Source organism: Mytilus trossulus, unplaced genomic scaffold, assembly GCF_036588685.1.
Source record: "Mytilus trossulus isolate FHL-02 unplaced genomic scaffold, PNRI_Mtr1.1.1.hap1 h1tg000210l__unscaffolded, whole genome shotgun sequence".
NCBI classification, from domain to species: Eukaryota; Metazoa; Mollusca; class Bivalvia; order Mytilida; family Mytilidae; genus Mytilus; species Mytilus trossulus.
Window position 1 is genome coordinate 272,298 of NW_026963310.1, and position 23,883 is coordinate 296,180.

The 23,883-nt window shown below is 32.2% G+C and overlaps 1 protein-coding gene across 1 annotated transcript in view; it reads right to left on the reverse strand.

Moving 5' to 3' along the window:
* Positions 1 to 10,672: 10,672 nt before the first annotated feature.
* LOC134701017 (X-ray repair cross-complementing protein 5-like) overlaps positions 10,673 to 23,883 on the reverse strand; it is a 76,331-nt gene continuing 63,120 nt past the window's right edge. The window contains exons 17-21 of the mRNA XM_063562164.1: positions 15,927 to 15,999; positions 15,257 to 15,369; positions 12,626 to 12,722; positions 12,092 to 12,231; positions 10,673 to 11,697 (exon numbers count right to left, since the gene is read on the reverse strand). Coding sequence (XP_063418234.1) covers positions 11,683 to 11,697; positions 12,092 to 12,231; positions 12,626 to 12,722; positions 15,257 to 15,369; positions 15,927 to 15,999 — 438 coding nt within the window. The 3' untranslated portion in view covers positions 10,673 to 11,682. The remainder of the gene's footprint in view (positions 11,698 to 12,091; positions 12,232 to 12,625; positions 12,723 to 15,256; positions 15,370 to 15,926; positions 16,000 to 23,883) is intronic.

Below are 23,883 nucleotides of genomic sequence, written 5' to 3' on the forward strand. Positions count from 1 at the left end.
GAGTTTATATACAGTCTTAGATTATCAAATACTCATGAAATATTTGGTCGGGTAATCAAAAAGTCACTATAAAAACGTCCAAGTACTCACATAATCAAAACTACCACGAGGAGGCTCAATAGTTGATATCAATAATAAAATGAAAAACAAGATAATCTAATCCCTGGAATGTGGTAGAAAATTGATATTCTTATTTGAAACAAGTTTTATATTGCTGTTTAAAATCATTTAAAGTGTTTTATGATCTATTTGGAGTTTTTTAATTACAATTTTGTTGCGTTTATAATTGCTTTGTCAATATGTGCAGACTAGTAAACAAACACATGGAAATATAATATTTTGTACTATCGATATTTCTAATGCTCGGATTTAAGAAATGAAATCAAATATAACGATTGAATTTCAGAAGTGAAAAATATCTTTACATTTAGTTATTTGATCTGCAAAAACCTATTAGGTAATTGAAAGTTTGTGTCAAGTATCTTAATTCAATACATTTTCTTTGTTTTATTTTTTTCTTAGAGAAAAGTGGGAGGGTAATTTGATTTTAAAGAACGAGAAAACCCTTCTCGAATCGTTTGTTAAAGAAAAAATATTTGAAATTACCATGGAAACACTATTTCAATAAAAAAAAACACCCACTTTATACCTTTCTAACTACAAAATTATTTTTTTAATGTTAATTCCAATAAATAAAAACTAAAAAAAAAAATATGCCAAATTCATCTTATTGTCATATACCTGCTTGTTAAGCCGCTTACTCCAATAAAACACAAATAAATAAATTCCTTGATTTACTGAACACCTCCATATCTCAATAGATGCATCTCTCAAATTGATAATCCTGTGATATTACATTCTGTTTCCCTGACTAAATATCCCAAAACTTTATTACTTTCTTATTTTCATTCAAATGTGTATTGCTTTTTGTTAATTACAAGTTAATCCAGGTGTCCTAGTACAACGCGTCCATGTCGACCTTTAGCAAAAGATTAAAGACCAACAAAGTCGCTAGGGAAAGGAGGAATACGAATGAACCAAAAACAATTAGACCCTAACTTTACCCATGATCACCCCACCTCACCGAAACCACCACAAAAAGGAAAGGAGGGAGAGAAAAAAGTTATTAACAACCGATACAATCTGTTTGACAATGAAACAGGTCTGTATATTTCCATAATTAGAAATTAACTTAACTTTGAAATTATGAAAGGGGGCGGGGTAAGTTTATGCAAACTTTAAATGAACCTAGCAAGCCTAACGTTGTATAGTCTGGAACTGATCACATGATTTATAAGTATATTAACCAACGTTTATTACACTTACGACCCGCTATTGGTACGGAAGATAATTTAAAATATGATCCGTGACGGAACTATAGGGTGTATCTGTCGTGACGTTGTGTGTGCCAATAGCCAGTAATAAGTTGTGTCGATAGTCGGTGCCAATAGCCGGTAATTGGGTGTGTCGATAGCTGGTAATAGAGTGTAGAGATAGGCGGTAATAGGATATGCCGATAGCTGTTAATAAGGTAGGCCGATAGCCGATAATAGGATAGGCCGATAGCCGGTAATGATCGGTAGTAAGGTGTGCCGATAAAAGGATATGCCGATAGCTGTTAATAGAGTGTAATAAAGATACCTGTAAGAAATTAAATTTCAATACGGACTCGTTGTACGTCAAACGATCACTTCCATTCAAATCTTTGATCAATAAGAGAAATATATTACAATACAAGAATGTCGATTTCAAGTTCATTTAACGCTCGCGAGTTTATTGTTTAAATACTTGTCAATCAAAATTACATGAACTCGGCTATTATTTCACGTCTGGTAATTAAAATTTCATTGTCAAAAGTTGCGATTTAATTTTAAACAAAATCGATATAACTCTATTGTTACAATTAGGATATTTTACAGTAAGAATTTATTTTGACTTGTCATTGATAAATTTTATCAAGATCAAGATTTTCTATTCATTTAACTCGAGGCATAATTAAACTGCCATTACGATCATTGTAGACGTGAATATAACTAAACGTAGAGCCGATATTTCAATAAAGTAGCTAATACGTATATATGTTGAAAATTAATATCCCGACGGAGAAATAATGCACAGGTTTATCTGAATTACATTCTCAGTTTAACGAAAAACGCAGACTAGAAAAATGAAAAGACAAACTTATCGTTATTTCTCATTTGTGTTTTTTTTTTAATATACAGATACTGCTAGTAGTTATTATACAATAGTATACAAGGACTCAATATCTATGAGACCAAACCCAAACATAATCTGAGGTGGCAATCACAGATCGTGTTAAGATCAAGACCATAATTAATTCTAACTTTATTTTTACTAAACTTTGTTGAACAATGTCCCAAGTCAGAATCACCATCGGTCGTTGCCTTAAGTCATTTCTCAATATATTGTAAAATGGTCACCAATGACGGACAGACATAGAACATTTAATTGTAAAATAATTATCAAGGACGGTCAGACATAAAACATAGAATTGTAAAATGCTCACCAATGACATACAGACAAGTAGCATTCAGTTGTAAAGTGGTCATCAACAATGGACGTCATCAATGACGGACAGACAAAGACCATTTAATTGTAAAATGGTCACCAATGACGGACAGCCATAGAACACTTAATTGTAAAATAATTATTAATGACGGTCAGGCATAGAACATAGATTTGTAAATTGTTCACCAATGACGGACCGACATGGAACATTTAATTGTAAAATAATCACCCTTGACGGACAGACAGAATATTTAATTGTAAAATGATCATCAATGACGGACATACATAGAACATTTAATTGTAAAATGATCATCAATGACGGACAGACATACAACATTTAATTGTAAAATGGTCACCCTTGACGGATAGACAGAATATTTAATTGTGAAAGGATCATCAATGACGGACATACATAGAACATTTAATTGTAAAATGATCATTAATGACGGACAGACATAGAACATTTAATTGTAAAATAATTATCAATGACGGACAGACATAGAACATTTAATTGTAAAATGATCATCATTGACGGACAGACATAGAACATTTAATTGTAAAATGATCATCATTGACGGACAGACATAGAACATTTGATTGTAAAATGGTCATCATTGACGGGCAGACATAGAACATTTAATTGTAAAATGGTCATCATTGACGGGCGGACATAGGATATTTGATTGTACATTGATCATCAATGACGGACATACATAGAACATTTAATTGTAAAATGATCATTAATGACGGACAGACATAGAACACTTAATTGTAAAATTATTATCAATGACGGACAGACATAGAACATTTAATTGTAAAATGATCATCATTGACGGACAGACATAGAACATTTAATTGTAAAATGATCATCATTGACGGACAGACATAGAACATTTGATTGTAAAATGGTCATCATTGACGGGCAGACATAGAACATTTAATTGTAAAATGGTCATCATTGACGGGCGGACATAGGATATTTGATTGTACATTGATCATCAATGACGGACATACATAGAACATTTAATTGTAAAATGATCATTAATGACGGACAGACATAGAACATTTAATTGTAAAATTATTATCAATGACGGACAGACATAGAACATTTAATTGTAAAATGATCATCATTGACGGACAGACATAGAACATTTAATTGTAAAATGATCATCATTCACGGACAGACATAGAACATTTAATTGTAAAATGGTCATCATTGACGGGCAGACATAGAACATTTGATTGTAAAATGGTCATCATTGACGGGCGGACATAGAACATTTAATTGTAAAATGGTCATCATTGACGGGCGGACATAGGATATTTAATTTTTCATTGATCATCAATGACGGACAGACATACAACATTTGATTGTAAAGTGATCATCAATGACAGACAGACGTAGAATATTTGATTGTAAAGTGATCATCAATGACGGGCGGACATAGGATAATTGTAAAATGGTCATCATTTACGGACAGACAAAGAACATTTAATTGTATAGTGGTCATCGCTATTTTAGATTTTTCACCACTCACACTTTTTGTACTGACATGAATTATTGATATGGTTATATTTATAAATTTACTGTTTACAAATTTTTGATTTTTTTTAAATACTAAGGCTCTTCTACCTCAGGCATAGATTACCTTAGCTGTATTTGGCAATACTTTTAGGAATTTTGGTCCTCAATGCTCTTCAACTTCGTTCTTTACTTGGCTTTTTCAATTTTTTGGGATTCGAGCGTCACTTATGAGTCTTTTTTAGACGAAACGCGCGTCTGGCGTATATACTAAATTTAGTCCTGTTTATTTCTAACACTAACAAATGCTACATTCACAGTATTCAGAAATGAATTGGAATATGTATCATGACTGTTTACATTTTTTGCTATCTTTAAAAACTGAATGCCACTATTGCTTTTAGGTCTTTTATCGTCTAGTGGATACAAAGTTCTCAAAAATTCACTTTCATCTGTATGTAAAATTATACATGATTCATCACTCAGTTTGGGAAAGTATGTTCAGCAGATATCTTTCTATTTTTTTGTCCAGTAACACTGTTCAGATACATTGACATAAGTAGTTACACAAAAGAGCAACCTAAATTCTGTAATGCAAATACTACTATTTAAGTGCTACCTTAAATTGTATAATGGTCATCAATGACGGATGGACATGAAACTTAAAACTGTAAAAATAGTCATCATTTATGAATGGACTTTCCGGTGCGAGAGTTTCTCGCTACATTGAAGACCCATTGGTGGTCTTCGGCTGTTGCCTGCTCTGTCGGGTAGTTGTCGCTTTGACACATTCCCCATTTCCATTCTCAATTTTATTAGAACTTCATTTTTATTTGAATATCATTAAATAAAAGTAAAATATTTAGTTTCCCTTAACAGGAAATTTAAATTAAAATGTATACTTAAAAATTTGGATATATGTTATCAAGTTGAATACAATAATCCATTATTTTTTTCGAAGGAGACGCACAGGCCTCTTTCTCTCATCAGTTTAAAGCTAAATACTTATTTTAGTCCCCTAATTAGCTCATTAAAAGTAAGATGAGAATTAAAACGGATATTGATTTGTTTCGTAACCCAATTTTATTGTAAATTGTTAACTGTAAAATAAATAGTAAGACATCAATGATCATTTTGAACCTAGGGTAAGTTTCGACATTTTCAACAATAATACACATTCAATGTTCTTGAAGATCGCATCTTTCGTAACGCCTTACATTTACAGTATAATTACATTAGATGTATGTTTCATTATAATAAGTTATTTTGATTGGCTAACTGCACATCACGTGTTATTCCGTAAGCAATTGCATCAGTCAATAAAACTTTTCATTCATGATAGCACGTGGTCCCACAATAAAGTACACAGGTGAATAAAATACAAAATTTATAAAATTCGTGTTTTCATGATCATAGCTAAAAAATGTAATTATAAGTATTGAATGCTTCTTTTTGTAACTTTATAAGGTTGTAAAAGCGTTGACCGTGCGCACATTTTTAGTATGAAGCGCTTCCGCGCTTCATACAAAATGTACTTCGGTCAACGCTTTTACACCCCAAGAAGCATTCAATTCTTAAATGTATAATAGAAAAAAACAAAGGATATGGAGTATATATCTATGACACACAATCAATACATGCACAGAAACAACAACAACAACATTCCCCAGCCCCCCCCCCCCCCCAAAAAAAAAAATAAAAAAAATAAAAAATAACACACGCACATAAATCTTGTCCGTTTCTCTATGCACACCAATGTGTTCAGATGTTTGAGTTGTGTTTAAAACGTTTAAACGTTTAATCCCGCTGCAATTGTTCGCACCTGTCCTAAGTCAGGAATCTGATGTACAGTAGTTGTCGTTTGGTTATGTGATATATACGTGTTTCTCGTTTCTCGTTTTTTTATATAGATTACACCGTTGGTTTTCCCGTTTAAATGGTTTTACACTATTAATTTTGGGGCCCTTTATAGCTTGTTGTTCGGTGTGAGCCAAGGCTCCGTGTTGAAGGCCGAACATTGACCTATAATGGTTTACTTTTTTTAAAATTGTTATTTGGATGGAGAGTTGTCTCATTGGCACTCACACCACATCTTCCTATATCTATTAATTGAAAAATATTATGAATAAATACATCCACAGCTTAATATACCATCTTAATAATAAAAAAAGGCTGCTGTAATATGATTGTAATCTAGACAAGTCACAACACAGACAACCACATATAGTTCACGTATAGTAAAAGCTGTATTTTTTTCTTTATTCATGAATAGGTACTGGTTTGGCTTTATTTTCCTATTTTGATCTGAGCGTTACTGATGAGTCTTATGTAGACGAAACGTGCGTCTGGCGTATTAAATTATAATCCTGATACCTTTGATAAGTAATCTCATTTACCAGTTCTCAAATGTCATAATTGTTTAACCTTCCTTTTTATCGAAGATTCATTCAAACAACACGCCCATACGAAATATAAATTTTCAAGTCGAAACAATACTTAAATCAAGAGAGTGCGTATTTGTTTATCTAAATATGAACGATTGAACTGCACAAAATCATCAGACCAAAACAAGCTTGATCTGTATATATGGTCATGATAAAACTGATTACCAAATATCTAATAAATATCTTCAAGCATGATGAAAAAAAACCTCTAAGGAAAATTTATCTGCTAGACTGAGGACGGATGGACAGGTATATGAATGGAGTGCATTCTCCTTCTGCTTTTAATTGGCATGGTTGGTTTGTACAACACATTATGCCATTAACAGAGAGGATAACGATAGAGATGTCATTGGTTTAAAATCTAAAGTTACAGGATTGATAACAAAATTGAAAATGAATATTGGCTATGCATAAATTTATTAACAGCAGATGATACCAAAGGCGAATTCAAGCTCACAAGCCGAAAACAATATTATTTTTTACATCAAGTTGTGAAACAGATGACATTAAGCGGTCACCATTGACGGACGGACATAGAACATCATTGAATTGTAAAAAGGTCGTCATTGATGAACAGACATACAACCTGATTTTGATTTGAATATCATTAGATAAAGCAAAATATCTAATTTTCCTAAACAGGAAATTGAATTTTAAATGTATACTTAATAGTTTGGATACATATATTAAAGTTGAATGCAATAATCATATATTTACCAATTTTTTGTTCGAAGTAGACACACAGGCCTCTTTTTCCAATTAGTTTCAATGCTAAACACTTCTTTTAGTCCCCTAATTAGCTCATTAAAAGTAGATATGAACCAAAACGAATTTTGATTGGTTTCGTAACTTAATTCTTATTGTAGATAATTAATTGTAAAATACAAAGTCAGACAACAATCCTAATTTTGAAACAAGGATAAGTAGGACATCTTTAACAAATAATACACATTTTCTTTTCATTTGAAGTAAATATTGCATGCTATGCAATCAAATCCTTACGGAACTGACTTGATATCTAAGTCTTTCAAGGCTTTCACTACCTTTTTGATACATTAATCATAACATTCAATACATCCTATCCATGAATATTTCAAGAACTTTATCGATGTAAAATATGCTCAGATATTCAAGGCACAAAATGATTATACACTTTTCAACTTTTAGAAGGTGCAGGAATCTAATCATCTTTAAAATTGAAGTTATCTTCCTTTGTCTAGACTTGCTGTAAATCAACAACTAATGTATTCCCATAGATAAATTGAAGCAATCTTACAAGCACTTGGGTTACAATTTTTATGAGTACATCTTCCACAATGCACAACATTTACAGTAACAGTTATGTATACTTCTCTATGCGGCGTCTATGTGTGCAGCAGTAGTTTGAGTTATGTTTAAAAGAGTTTTTAATTGTTAAATATTATGAATAAGTGTACCAACAACTTGATCTTGATATATATATATAAAACTGGTGCGGTATCCATGCACTCAAGAGGTTCCACATAATTATACTAGTAACAACTATCTTTTTTCTTTATTCATGAGTATTTTCTTATTTACCAGTTTTTTCAAAAATTTCACCATGTCAAACACTCCGTTTTATCAGAGCTACATTCCAGCACTTCCCATGTATATCTGCTAGTTGAAACAATTCGGAATACAAAGGAAGCATATTTGTTTATTTAGATATGAATGAACGTACTGCACAAACTCACCTGACCAAATTAAAACTTGATCATGCAAAAACTATATACCAAATATCTAATCAATATTTTCAAGCACGAAGAACGAAACATAAAAATTAATATGCCGGACATATCTAGACAGACAGACGAATGGAGTGAATACCTAAATTCTCCTTCGGCTTTTAAAATCTATTGTATATTTTATTGTTTTATAATTCAAAATTATTGTATTTATAATAAATGTTACACTGGATTTTGAATTGTGCCTATACAAAAAAATATTAACAGTAGAATACCAATGGAATAATAGTGTTCAAACTCACACGCCGAAAACAATATTCAGATCGATATAACAAGTTAAGTTATAGTTTTGAAACAGATGATGACATAAAGCGGTATTCAAGTTTAGATTGTCATATTTTGACTTTCTTTAGTGGCGAATCCAGGGGTTGGAACCCCTTTTTATGGATGATCAATGCATTTGAATTGGGAATTGTAGTTGGAACCCCCCTTTTTGTCCTGGGTTAGGAACCCCCTTTTTAAAATGGCTGGATCCGCCCCAGGAGTATGGAACCCACTTTTATTTGACGATCAATGCATTTAAATTGGGTCATTCAATTGGATCCTCATTTTTCAAAATGTCTGGATAGGCCCCTGTGGTCAATAATCTCCCTTTGTTACCTGGTTACTTTTATGTATGTTGTTTGCAGTCTCCTTAACAATGTAAATCATATCTTCTATCTTCTTATAACTCAAATTCGGTTTCAATATTGTATTAACTAAATGTTGGTCATACCTGGGTTATTATTATTTAAAAAATGTCAATGAGGACAAAACAATGAACTGTTAAAAAAAAATAAAGAATCCACTGTGTAATTTCAGTTTTTTTTCCTGTGTAACTTCACATGTTCTGGCTTCCTTTTTGTGAACTGTCCATTTCTATGTTGCAACATTCCTGCAAACGGAGAATATATCTCCTAGTAAATAAGATATTTTACGGCTTGTATGTCCTATCATAATTTCAGTGAAAGAAGGTTGCTGCTCACAAGAAGCTGTTAAACAAAGAGTTTGAAGTGGACGTGATGAAGGTGAAATTATATCTTTGGAAATTTTTGGACGCCATCAAGAGCTGGTTGACCTTTATAGAATATCCTTTTCACATCTGCTAATGGATATTTTCCGATTGTCATTACAAGTCTTGTCCCTTTTTCACGCATGTGACTTACAGGAATATACTTACCACCGAGTTTGTACTTACATGAGCTACCCTAGAGGTAAAAGAAGTGGTGCAGGATTTATTTATCCTTCCCTAGCAACTGAGATCACACCTCAGTTCTTGTTGCATTTGTCATGTTTGTCTCCCTCCGTCTTTTAGCTTTAAATGTTGTGTTTTGTGTACCGTTATTTGTCAGTTGGTTCTGTCTTTTTAGATATGACATTGTTAGTTTATTTTTAGACTTATGAATTTGAATTTACTTTTGTTATCTTTTGCCTCTGTTTTCAAATTTGTAATTTTACATGTGCCACTGTCTAATTTTAAATATTCCACAATGTAATTTTACATATTCCACTATGTAATTTTACATATTCCACAATGTAATTTTACATGTTTCATTGTGTAATTTCTCATGTTTTATGTGTAATTTTACAAGTTCCACTGTTTAATTCTTCAAGTTCCTGTTTATTATTTAACATGGATAACTATGTAATTTAAGTTCCATGTATAATCGTTAATATTCCTTTTTGTAATGTTATACCTTTTGTCCATATAAAGCTATAAGATAACTGTTGAATGGGAGATAACCAAAGCTTTATTTCACAATTTTTAAATGCTTTTTCTCTCTCCATATTAAATTTATATTCTGTATGTACTGTTATGAATTAGTTATGTACGTTTATGTTTGTATTCATGTTATTAAATGGTTAATTACAAATATTGAATCGAGTTGTACATTAAGGTTTCTTTTGTTGAACTATAGTGTTGACAGATTTTAGATAGCTAAACATTTTGTTTTACTAAATAAACTAGTATGTTGCATTCTCTATGTATTTAAATTGTTGATGTCGTTTGAAATTTAAATTTTGCCATTTGATAAATGACTTCCAATTTCAAATTTTTCAAACTTCCTAGGAGTTAGGTATTTTTGTTGTTTTACTTTTTATCAATGTAGCATTGACATAAGTTTGCTTACTACTGAGTTTCTTAGTGAGAATATATTGTTTTAACTTTAAAAGCTCTGCTTTAAAGAGCTCATTGAATTCTATAAATTATAAAAAGTTTAATCAAACACAACTGACCATATATTGAACCAGGGACACAAATGTGGTAGCTTCAAGACCAGCCAAGTTTAGGATACGGATTTAAAAATTGAAGATGATACTGCAACACTTTACTTACTAATTTAAGTTTTTTTTTATTATTCAGACATAATTCAAGCATTCACAAAACAGACATGATATTTATTGGTTTGTTTATTCACATATAAATATATGATACACAAAACAGACATGATTTTTTTAATTTTATTTTATTTACACATACAATGCTTAAACACAACAGATGACATATAAGAGATAAGCAATCACTAAAAAACTATTTAAGCTTTTAAGTTGATTTTTGAAGTAAATTCAGCAAAAAATCCCAAGATGTGTGACTGTAAAAATGATTACATATTCTGCTTGAGGAGTAAAAAGTTTGACATAAGTAGGTAGGGTATGATCAGCAGTGGCAGATCCAGAAATTTTCATAAGGATGGGACAACTTACTGCCTTAGAGGGAGCCTGCTCCAGTCATGCTTCAGTGATTCCCTAAATAATCAAACAAATTTTCACAAATTTTTTTAATTCAACCTCCAAACAGAAATCAGGGGGAAAAAAGCAGTTATGTATTCTCGACAGAAATTGATTTAATTAAAATGCTGCCTTCTAGAATTATATACAGTAAAGTCAGAAAGTATTGTAGGATTTTTATAATTACGGATTATGAAACCAGGTGAGTATTGCAATAATATGAACTCTCATTCTGATATTGTGATACATTTGTATTTGTTTGCAGATTTTCATGAAATTGCAAAAATAGATCTTGCATTGCTGTCCTTTCTTCAAAAATGATTATAATGAATGAACCCAATAATTTCTGAGCTTACAGTAGCATATTCGATAAAAAAATATACATGACCTCTTGCTTTATGACATAATTTTTCATAGATATTTACTACACCTCTACTTTAATTCATATATTATATATGAATCAGTTCACTTTTACAGAATTTTATTTTAAAAGAGATGATATCTAGAAATTGAAAAAAAATAACTACTAATTCTATGAATCTAATCTGATATTAAACAAATTCCTGTGTAGATATTGAACCAACTTTCTTGATCCCAGATCACTGGATATTTAATATACATAACTACTGTTTTATATCATTTCACAACATCTATCTTCACATTTGATGTTGTTAGACTTGCTGCCTTCTTTGTCTGCCAATTTAATATTTCATCACATGTTTTCCAGCTGAAAAATACAAACAAACAATGCATAATTTCACTTTAAGAAAAGAATCATCAAAAATCAACTTTCACTATATTGATAAAGAAGTGGAAAATCAAGCTGAAAATAAGAGTCTGAATACCAGGCTTTTAAGAAATGGCACTAGACAATTTCAAAATGTTATAACATAAATATCAAATTAGAACAGATTAAAAGTAGAATTAATTTCAGTTACATGATTATTAACAGCTGAAGAATTGTTTTCTCCTCCATTTCTTGTAGACTTTATCCGTTCCATTCTAAAACACTAAAAACTATTTTTCTTTCTCTCATGAATCTTGCATCTAATCAGAATAATTGTAACATTTTCACTCCCTCTTTCCATCCAATTAAACTGACTGTACTATCTCATACTAACCATGTCTTCTGCATCATCATCAGCTGGTGTTTCCTCTGTCTTTGGTTTATCGTCTTCTTCATCTTCTGTGAATTTCTTCCCTTCTTCCACACTGACATCACTTTCCTCACTCTCAAGTTTGGTTATCAAGGACAGATTTTCTACAATGTTGGAAGTACTTCTTTAAATTTCATATGATATTTTATTATCATATATTCATTAATATAAGTGCTATTTCTTTCAATCAATTTTTAATTTTATTAGAAATTGTTAATTTATTATTCATTGGCTACTAATTTTAGAGGAATTTGTGGGTTGAAGTTTAAATCTTAAGTAAAATACAAATTTCCTGAAGGACTGAATGTAGATATGATAAAAGCATGAAATCAAGTATGTAGAAATTCCATTTATCCTCATTCAAAAAATTATTTCTCACAATAAGCATATTCACTGTAAGTTGAAATGATTACTTAAACAATGAAGAAATTCAACTTCTACAGGGATTGTTTGTTCAACTTGTGGCTACCAAATATATTGATAAATAACAACATTTACCTGTGACTATTTCATCCCAGAAATCTCTTCGACCCTTCTGTATTAATGTGTCTTTAAACTGTCTCATGTATATGTTAAAGGATTTAGCCTCCATTTTCTACAAAATACATAACAAATGTTCATATTGCAATATCTCTGTCTTGCATTAATCGATAGCATTCTACCACTGTTGTCACAGACAGGAAAGGAGAAACTTGCACATAAATCATGGGCAGATGATACATTCAGACAAAGATATTGTAATGAATAAATTAGACTCAGGGTTACGCCAAACCCAGTGTCTTGCCTACTTTTGCTGTTAAACGCAGGCTCAACAAAAATGAGGGGAAAAAATCAATAAAAATATTCCTCTCAATACTATCTTTTGATTTTAAGAAGCTTCTGTTCAAGTTTGGTAAAAATCGAGGATACTTTATGAATCTTATAAATCTAATAAATCTAATAAATGTTGTATAATCTTTAAGTGCAGACAGTATGTATTATTACTTGGAAGTAAAACTATACATTTATAAGTAAAATATGGATAAACAGGTACAAAATTTCAACAAAATTTCTTTCTAGATACTAGCTTTTGATTATAAACAAGTTGGTACAAATCCAGGATAGTATAAAAAAAAGTTATTAACAACTTTAAAAACATATGGTAACAGGTGTAAAATAAAAAACTTTGAGAAAAAAGGAAGGCACTAGATTTTCATCCAACAAAATGTTTTTTTTAATCATTAGAGAAACAGATTCTTACATAGTTATTCGTAGATTATCAGATTTATCCAATCAAGATAGTTAAATTATCAATTTTAAAATCCTCGCCAAGGCTCAGACTTTAAAATTGAGAATCTAACTATCTCGATTGGTTAATTCCAATAATCTACTGGTATGAATGTAAGAATCTTTATGCAGTAGATTTTGAAGGAGTTACAACCAATTCATGACTAAACTTAATAAAATGTTCCCTCAATGTCTTCAAGCAATCAATAGCTTTTGGGTAGAACTGAGCTCCAAAGGAACACTAACCTTAATACACTGTTCCCTCAATGTCTTCAAGCAATCAATGGCTTTAGGGTAGAACTTAGCTCCAAAGGAACACTAACCTTAATACACTGTTCCCTCAATGTCTTCAAGCAATCAATGGCTTTAGGGTAGAACTGAGCTCCAAATGAACACTAACCTTAATATGCTGTTCCCTCAAAGTTTTCAGGCAATCAAAGGCTTTAGGGTAGAACTGAGCTCCAAAGGAACACTAACCTTAATACACTGTTCCCTCAATGTCTTCAAGCAATCAATGGCTTTAGGGTAGAACTGAGCTCCAAAGGAACACTAACCTTAATACACTGTTCCCTCAATGTCTTCAAGCAATCAATGGCTTTAGGGTAGAACTGAGCTCCAAAGGAACACTAACCTTAATACGCTGTTCCCTCAAAGTCTTCAGGCATTCAATAGCTTTAGGGTAGAACTGAGCTCCAAAGGAACACTAACCTTAAAACACTGTTCCCTCAATGTCTTCAAACAATCAATAGCTTTAGGGTAGAACTGAGCTCCAAAGGAACACTAACCTTAATACACTGTTCCCTCAATGTCTTCAAGCAATCAATGGCTTTAGGGTAGAACTGAGCTCCAAAGGAACACTAACCTTAATACACTGTTCCCTCAATGTCTTCAAGCAATCAATGGCTTTAGGGTAGAACTGAGCTCCAAAGGAACACTAACCTTAATACACTGTTCCCTCAATGTCTTCAAACAATCAATAGCTTTAGGGTTGAACTGAGCTCCAAAGGAACACTTACCTCAATACACTGTTCCCTCAATGTCTTCAAGCAATCAATGGCTTTAGGGTAGAACTGAGCTCCAAAGGAACACTAACCTTAATACACTGTTCCCTCAAAGTCTTCAAGTAATCAATAGCTTTAGGGTAGAACTGAGCTCCAAAGGAACACTAACCTTAATACACTGTTCCCTCAATGTCTTCAAGCAATCAATGGCTTTAGGGTAGAACTGAGCTCCAAAGGAACACTAACCTTAATACACTGATCCCTCAATGTCTCCAAGCAATCAATAGCTTTTGGGTAGAACTCAGCTCCAAAGGAACACTAACCTTAATACACTGTCCCCTCAATGTCTTCAAGCAATCAATGGCTTTAGGGTAGAACTGAGCTCCAAAGGAACACTAACCTTAATACACTGATCCCTCAATGTCTCCAAGCAATCAATAGCTTTAGGGTAGAACTGAGCTCCAAAGGAACACTAACATTAATACACTGTTCCCTCAATGTCTTCAAGTAATCAATAGCTTTAGGGTAGAACTGAGCTCCAAAGGAACACTAACCTTAATACACTGTTCCCTCAATGTCTTCAAGCAATCAATGGCTTTAGGGTAGAACTGAGCTCCAAAGGAACACTAACCTTAATACACTGTTCCCTCAATGTCTTCAAGCAATCAATGGCTTTAGGGTAGAACTGAGCTCCAAAGGAACACTAACCTTAATATGCTGTTCCCTCAAAGTCTTCAGGCAATCAAAGGCTTTAGGGTAGAACTGAGCTCCAAATGAACACTAACCTTAATACACTGTTCCCTCAATGTCTTCAAGCAATCAATGGCTTTAGGGTAGAACTGAGCTCCAAAGGAACACTAACCTTAATACACTGTTCCCTCAATGTCTTCAAGCAATCAATGGCTTTAGGGTAGAACTGAGCTCCAAAAGAATCTGTTACTATTTGTTGTATTCTCTTCTGCATCTGTTTACTAGCTGTAATGCAATATATAAATTACTGTGATGATTTGTAGACTACTCTGGATGATAGGTAGAATATAAAACTATAAGCACACAGTGAGCTTAGCTTTAACACTGCTTTTCTGAAGTGATGATGATGATAAATTCAAGACAAAATTAAAGCTTTTTTAGGACAAGAACATAATATGGTGGAGTAGAATCTGCATACTGTGATCATTCCTTGTTTTTAGTGGTGCTTGACAGTTGTTAGTTTTCTATTTATTGTGTTTTTCTAGACTATTTGTTGTTTTGAAGTTTTCACTTTTTGCCATGGACTGTCAGTTTGTCTTTGATTCAATATGAGCAAGAATGTCCTTTTGGTATCATAAGCCTTTCTTTAATTTGATATGAATATTAAGTTTGTGTTGTACTAGATCTTCACACTGAGTCAATTTTTTTTATATTGAAAGAGATACAATCAGATAAAAATGTGTAAATATGAAAATAAAACAATGCAAAATTTATTTACAAGATTGCAATTTCTTATAATTGTTAACCAAAAGGAAGTGGTATTTGTTTGACCTTCAACAAACCTTCATCAAATTTATCCACATCTTTTCTGTTGACTAATGCTAGATAATCTTCTACGGGTGTGACTGTCCCTACCTGCAATAATAGATAGTTTGTATTCAAGCATTTATTAACCATAGAAATATATTTTACAATATACAGTAGTCAGTAGTCAATTTATTATACAGCAATAATAACCTTAATTTCTTTAGTTAGACCATTGATCACAGGCAGAATTTTTGACAGACAAACAATGTCTCAGGATTTTTCATTTGAAATTCGCAAAATTGTTTGATAAGAGAAGCAGAAATACATGTAATTGAAATGATTTTGTCAGAAGGGATATACAGTCAAACCTGCTTAAGAGACTATCTGTAAGCAAAAACCTGTCTGATAAGACCATTAATTTTAAATCCCTCTGTAGTATATTTAATATAAATTGAACCTGTATTAAAAGGGGGGGGGGGGGCTAGGATGTAATTTGAAAAAATAGGCAGGACAGGAGTTTAGAGTAAAACCAGATGCTTCGCAGGGCGTAGCTTTATACGACCGCAGAGGTTTAACCCTGAACGGTTGGGGCAAGTATGGACACAACATTCAAGCTGGATTCAGCTCTAAATTCGGATTGTGATTAAATAGTTGACACAGCATAGGTTTCTGACACAGAATGAATGTGTTCTAATGAACTTAAAATTTTTGTTTTCTCTTAGAGCAATTCACTATGCTGTTCAATATGTATCCTCTCAAAATAATGTTTAAAGAAATTTTCTTTTTATTTATAAAATTTCAAATGAGAAAAATAGAACCCAATTTTTTAATCACATCCCCCTTTCCCTTATTCCAAAACTAATCTCAATTAAAATATTCTAATGGAGTTTGCAACAATAACTACTCATTTAAATACATCATAAAATAAACTGTAAATAAAATGTAAAAAAACTGCTTGTTATCACTGAATGGTAAAGATTATTTAAATTTATCAGTTGGTAGTAAAAAGTGAATATACATTGTATATTGTATATAACAAAGATTTAAGTTGATTCTGGACAAAGGAAGATAACTCCAATTAAAAAAGATTCTTGCAATAAGATATTTCTTGCTTATTATTTTGGACAAAGAAAGATAACTCTAATTAAAAAAAAATTTGGTATTTCACAATATTGTGAAATTAGATATTTCTTGCCATTGCACAATACTGTGCAATTGAAAAGACTTGCTATTCCACAATACTTAATATAATAATTTTAGATCCTGATTTGGACCAACTTGAAAACTGGGCCCATAATCAAAAATCTAAGTACATGTTTAGATTTAGCATATCAAAGAGGCCCAAGAATTTAATTTTTGTTAAAATCAAACTTAGTTTAATTTTGGACTCTTTAGACCTTAATGTAGGCCAATTTGAAAACGGGACCAAAAATGAAGAGTCTACATACACAGTTAGATTTGGCATATCAAAGAACCCCATTTATTCAATTTTTGATGAAATCAAAAAAGTTTAATTTTGGACCCCGATTTGGGCCAACTTGAAAACTGGGCCAATAATAAAAAATCTAAGTTCATTTTAAGATTCAGCATATCAAAGAACCCCAAGGATTCAATTTTTGTTAAAATCAAATTAAGTTTAATTTTGGACCCTTTGGACCTTAATGTAGACCAATTTGAAAACGGGACCAAAAGTTAAGAATCTACATACACAGTTAGATTCAGCATATCAAAGAACCCCAATTATTCAATTTTGAAGAAATCAAACAAAGTTTAATTTTGGACCCTTTGGGCCCCTTTTTCCTAAACTGTTGGGACCAAACCTCCCAAAATCAATACCAACTTTCCTTTTATGGTTATAACCTTGTGTTTAAATTTCATAGATTTCTATTTACTTATACTAACGTTATGGTGCGAAAACCAAGAAAACTGCTTATTTGGGTCCCTTTTTGGCCCCTTATTCCTAAACTCTTGGGACCTAAACTCCCAAAATCAATACCAATCTTTCTTTTGTGGTCATAAACATTATGTTTAAGTTTCATTGATTTCTATTTACTTAAACTAAAGTTATTGTGCGAAAACCCAGAATAATGCTTATTTGGGCCCTTTTTTGGCCCCTTATTCCTAAACTATTAAAACCAAAACTCCCAAAATCAATCCCAACCTTTCTTTTGTGGTCATCAACCTTGTGTCAAAATTTCATAGATTTCTATTAACTTAAACTAAAGTTATAGTGCGAAAACCAAGAAAATGCTTATTTGGGCCCTTTTTGGCCCCTAATTCCTCAAATGTTGGGACCAAAACTCCCAAAATCAATACCAACCTTCATTTTATGGTCATAAACCTTGTCTTAAAATTTCATAGATTTCTATTTACTTTTACTAAAGTTAGAGTGCGAAAACTAAAAGTATTCGGACGACGACGACGACGACGACGACGCCAACGTGATAGCAATATACGACGAAAATTTTTTCAAAATTTGCGGTCGTATAAAAACAAGAGGCTCTCAAGAGCCTGAATCGCTCACCTTAAATCTTTTGGTTAAATCTCTCATCAATGATTATTTTGGCTTTTCAATTTATTTAAATGTTTTTTGGATCGTCCTATTTTTCTTCAAAAGCCAAAAAAAAAATCATTTTCTCCAATGTTCTATTTTAGCCATAGTAGCTATGTTTCTTGACATACAAGGAAATAAAATTTATACTAAAAACTCATTTAGCCTAAGTTTGTCTGAAATTGATACAGCAGTTTCAAAGGAGAAGATTTTTTTAAAGTAAGTCAACATGATGAACAAATTGCGAAAAAAGTCCTTAAAGGGCAATAACTCCTTAAGGGGTCAATTGACAATTTTGGTCAAATTGACTTAAGGTGGTACCTAAAACTACAGGGAGATAACTCTGTAATGTCAGCTAAACGTTTTAATTACGTTGTGTTGTAAAAGGAATATTAAGCTTCTCAATGATCAAAGTTGGTGTTTGTCAAACTGCTATATAACCAGTGTATTTTTTCTGACAAAACGGTTGGTTCAAAATTTTTTATATTTTTATATTTTTGTTAAAGGGTCAAAGTAAATACTTTGACAAAATTTTATGAAAATAAAACGGGGCAAATTAATTTCAGTGAAAGTGTTGGGTACCACCTTAATTGAAGATCTTACTTTGCTGAACATCATTGCTGTTTACAGTTTATTTCTATCTATAATTATATTCAAGATAATAAACAAAAACAGCAAAATTTCCTTAGAATTATCAATTCAGAGGCAGCAACCCAACAACAGGTTGTCTGATTCATCTGAAAATTTCAGGGCAGATACATTGTAGATCTTGACCTGATAAACAATATAACCCCGGGTCAGATTTGCTCTAAATGCTTTGGTTTTTGAGTTATAAGCCAAAAACTGCATTTGACCCCTATGTTCTATTTTTTAGCAATGGCGACCATGTTTGTTGATAGATCATAACTTTGGATACAATTTACAAACTAGATACCCTAAAAAACATTCAGTTAAAGTTTGGAAGTATTTGGCCCAGTAGTTTCAGAGGAGAAGAATTTTGTAAAAGATTTTTAAGATTTACGAAAAATGGTAAAAAATTGACTATAAAGGGCAATAACTCCTAAAGGGGTCAACTGACCATTTCCGTCATTTGACTTATTTGTAAATCTTACTTTGCTGAACATTATTGCTGTTTACAGTTTATCTCTATCTATAATAATATTCAAGATAATAACCAAAAACAGCAAAATTTCCTTAAAATTATCAATTCAGGGGCAGCAACCCAACAACAGGTTGTCTGATTCATCTGAAAATTTCAGGGCAGATAGATCTTGACCTGATAAACAATATAGCCCCAGGTCAGATTTGCTCTAAATGCTTTGGTTTTTGAGTTATAAGCCAAAAACTGCATTTGACCCCTATGTTCTATTTTTAGCAATGGCGACCATGTTTGTTGATAGATCATAACTTCGGATACAATTTACAAACTAGATACCTTAAGGAACATTCAGTTAAAGTTTGAAAGTATTTTGCCCAGTAGTTTCAGAGGAGAAGAATTTTGTAAAAGATTTTTAAGATTTACGAAAAATGGTAAAAAATTGACTATAAAGGGCAATAACTCCTAAAGGGGTCAACTGACCATTTCCGTCATTTGACTTATTTGTAAATCTTACTTTGCTGAACATTATTGCTGTTTACAGTTTATCTCTATCTATAATAATATTCAAGATAATAACCAAAAACAGCAAAATTTCCTTAAAATTATCAATTCAGGGGCAGCAACCCAACAACAGGTTGTCTGATTCATCTCAAAATTTCAGGGCAGATAGATCTTGACCTGATAAACAATATAGCCCCAGGTCAGATTTGCTCTAAATGCTTTGGTTTTTGAGTTATAAGCCAAAAACTGCATTTGACCCCTATGTTCTATTTTTAGCAATGGCGACCATGTTTGTTGATAGATCATAACTTCGGATACAATTTACAAACTAGATACCTTAAGGAACATTCAGTTAAAGTTTGAAAGTATTTTGCCCAGTAGTTTCAGAGGAGAAGATTTTTGTAAAAGATTACTAAGATTTAAGAAAAATTGTAAAAAATTGACTATAAAGGGCAATAACTCCTAAAGGGGTCAACTGACCATTTCCGTCATGCTGACTTATTTGTAAATCTTACTTAGCTGAACATTATTCCTGTTTACAGTTTATCTCTATCTATAATAATATTCAAGATAATAACCAAAAACAGAAAAATTTCCTTAAAATTACCAATTCAGGGGCAGCAACCCAACAACGGGTTGTCTGATTCATCTGAAAAATTCAGGGCAGATAGATCTTGACCTGATAAACAATATTACCCCATGTTAGATTTGCTCTAAATGCTTTGGTTTTTGAGTTATAAGCCAAAAACTGCATTTGACCCCTATGTTCTATTTTTAGCAATGGCGACCATGTTTGTTGATAGATCAAAACTTCGGATACAATTTATAAATTAGATACCCTAAGGAACATTCAGTTAAAGTTTGAAAGTATTTGGCCCAGTAGTTTCAGAGGAGAAGATTCTTGAAATAGTTTACGACGACAAACGACGACAGACGACAGACGACGACGGACGCCAAGTGATGGCATAATCTCACTTGTCCCTTCGGGACAGGTGAGCTAAAATGGCAGGATGAGACACTTGCAAAAAAAAAAATCAGGACGACAATTTAGGTAAAAAAAGTCAGGATAAACTAAAAAAAAAATGCAGGACCAAACAAAGTGAAAAATAAAAAGGACAACATTTTTCATCCTAGGATTTTAATGACACAAATTTCATCCTAGGAAGACATAGCTCCCCCCCCCCCCCCCCCCCCAACCCCCCATAAAAATCAAATGGTAGCTCCCTAATAATGGTTTACTTTTTTTTTAAAATTTTTATTTGGATGGAGAGTTGTCTCATTGGCACTCACACCACATCTTCCTATATCTATACATCTGATAATTTTCAAATGTCCACTGCAAATATCCTTTCAAGTTCTTTTCAAATCCTCCTTGTAGTTGTCAACAAAAATGTTTACATATTTTGTTTGACCCAAGGATATAAATAGATTTATTGGACTCTCCATATTTTATAAATAGAATTGCTTAAGGAAAAATTAGGTCAAGAGATATATTGGGGAGGAACTATCTAACTTCAAAAGGGAGGTGGGGTGGGATATGTTTTTACCTTAGGCAGAAATGTAGTTGCTAAGTAAAAGGTTTTAATGCATTGAAGAGGAAGAAGCCAGAGTAATTTGAATTATAATAAAGAAAACATGATGCAGTCAAATTTCATGTCAAATTTTAATTAATGACCTCTGTTTGCTATTTTCAGTTTCTTTGATTTTTTGTGGGCTATTTGCTGTGCATGTACTGAATTTGTGTCATGGATGGATACCATATATCCTTTGTTTTTCTATAAATCAATTCCATATCCTATAAATATAATTGCTTGAGGAATACAAAGGGTGCTGAACAAAAGAACACTGAGAAGAGAAAAATCCAAACATTTTAATGCCTATTGTTGAAGTTCCTATAATGACATATTGATGCTTATTCATGTCATTTGGACTCTGATTTGATAGATTGATAACATACCAATTCTCTTTATCCTTATATAATTTCAAATAAGGTAATAGAAAACATTTCTGATATTCATAATATGATGAAGACATAATCTTTCAATCAGTTTAATTGAGGTCTGGAGCTGGCATGTAAGTTAAGTGCTAATAGTCTGTTGTTATTTATGTATTATTGTCATTTCTTTATTTTCTTTGGTTACATCTTCTGACATCAGACTCTGACTTCTCTTGAACTGAATTTTAATGTGCATATTGTTATGTGTTTACTTTTCTACATTGGCTAGAGGTAAACGGGGGAGATCTCATAAACATGTTTAACCGCATTTTTGTGCCTGTCCCAAGTCAGGAGACTGTCCCAAGTCAGGAGCCTCTGGCCTTTGTTAGTCTTGTTTTATTTTTAATTTTAGTTTCTTGTGTACAATTTGGAGTTTAGTATGGCGTTCATTATCACTGAACTAGTACATTGTATATATATATGTTTGGGGGCCAACTGAAGGACGCCTCCAGGTGCGGGAATTTCATGCTGCGTTGAAGACCTGTTCAGTGTTGGTGACCTTCTGCTGTTGTTTGTTCTATGGTCGGTTTGTAGTCTCTTTGACACATTCCCCATTTCCATTCTTAATTTTAAATTGAAAAGTAAACAAGAGTGCACACGCTGAAATGTCTTGTCTTCTTTACGTATCATTGATATTATGTTGATAGTCTTTTAGTCAAAGTTTTATTACAACTGTCACATAAAAAGTAAAAACACAAATATACTGAAATCCGACAAAATTCAACTAGAGGCTCTAAAGAGCCTGTGGCGCTCACCTTGGTCTATGTTAATATTAAACATTGTACACAGATGGATTCATGACAAAATTGTGTTTTGGTGATGGTGATGTGTTTGTAGATCTTACTTTAATAAACATTTTTGCTGCTTACAATTATCTTTCTATAACAGTAGTTTCTGTGGAAAATGTTAGTGAAAATCTACAAATTTTGTGAAAATTGTTAAAAATTAACTATGAAGTGCAATAACTCCTTAGGGGGTCATTTGACTATTTTGGTCATGTTGACAAATTTTTAGTTCTTACTTTGCTGTACATTATTGCTGTTTACAGTTTACCTCTATCTATATCAATATTCAAGATAATAACAAAAAAACAGCAAAATTTCCTCAAAATTACCAATTCAGGGGCAGCAACCTAACAACTGATGATCCAATTCATCTGAAAATTCCAGGGCAGATAGATTTTGACCTGATCAACAATTTTACTTCCTGTCAGATTTGCTCTTAATGCTTTGGTTTTTGAGTTATAAGCCAAAAACTGCATTTTACCCCTATGTTCTATTTTTAGCCATGGCCGCCATCTTGGTTGGTTGGCCAGGTCACCGGACACAATTTTTAAACTAGATACCCCAAAGATGGTTGTGGCCAAGTTTCAATAAAGTTGGCCACATAGTTTCAGAGGAGAAGATTTTTCTAAAAGATTACTAAGATTGACGAAAAATGGTTAAAAAATTGAATATAAAGGGCAACAACTCCTAAAGTGGTCAACTGACCATTTTGGTCATGTTGACTTATTTGTAGATCTTACTTTGCTGAACATTATTGTTGTTTACAGTTTACCTCTATCTATAATAATAATCAAGATAATAACCAACTAGAGGCTCTAAAGAGCCTGTGTCGCTCACCTTGGTATATGTGAATATTAAACAAAGGAAGCAGATGAATTCATGACAAAATTGTGTTTTGTTGTTGGTGATGTGTTTTTAAATCTTACTTTACTAAACAGTCTTGCTGCTTACAATTATCTCTATCTATAATGAAATTGGCCCAGTAGTATCAGTGGAAATGTTAATTAAAAATTTACAAATTTTATAAAAATTGTTAAAAATTGACTATAAAGGACAATAA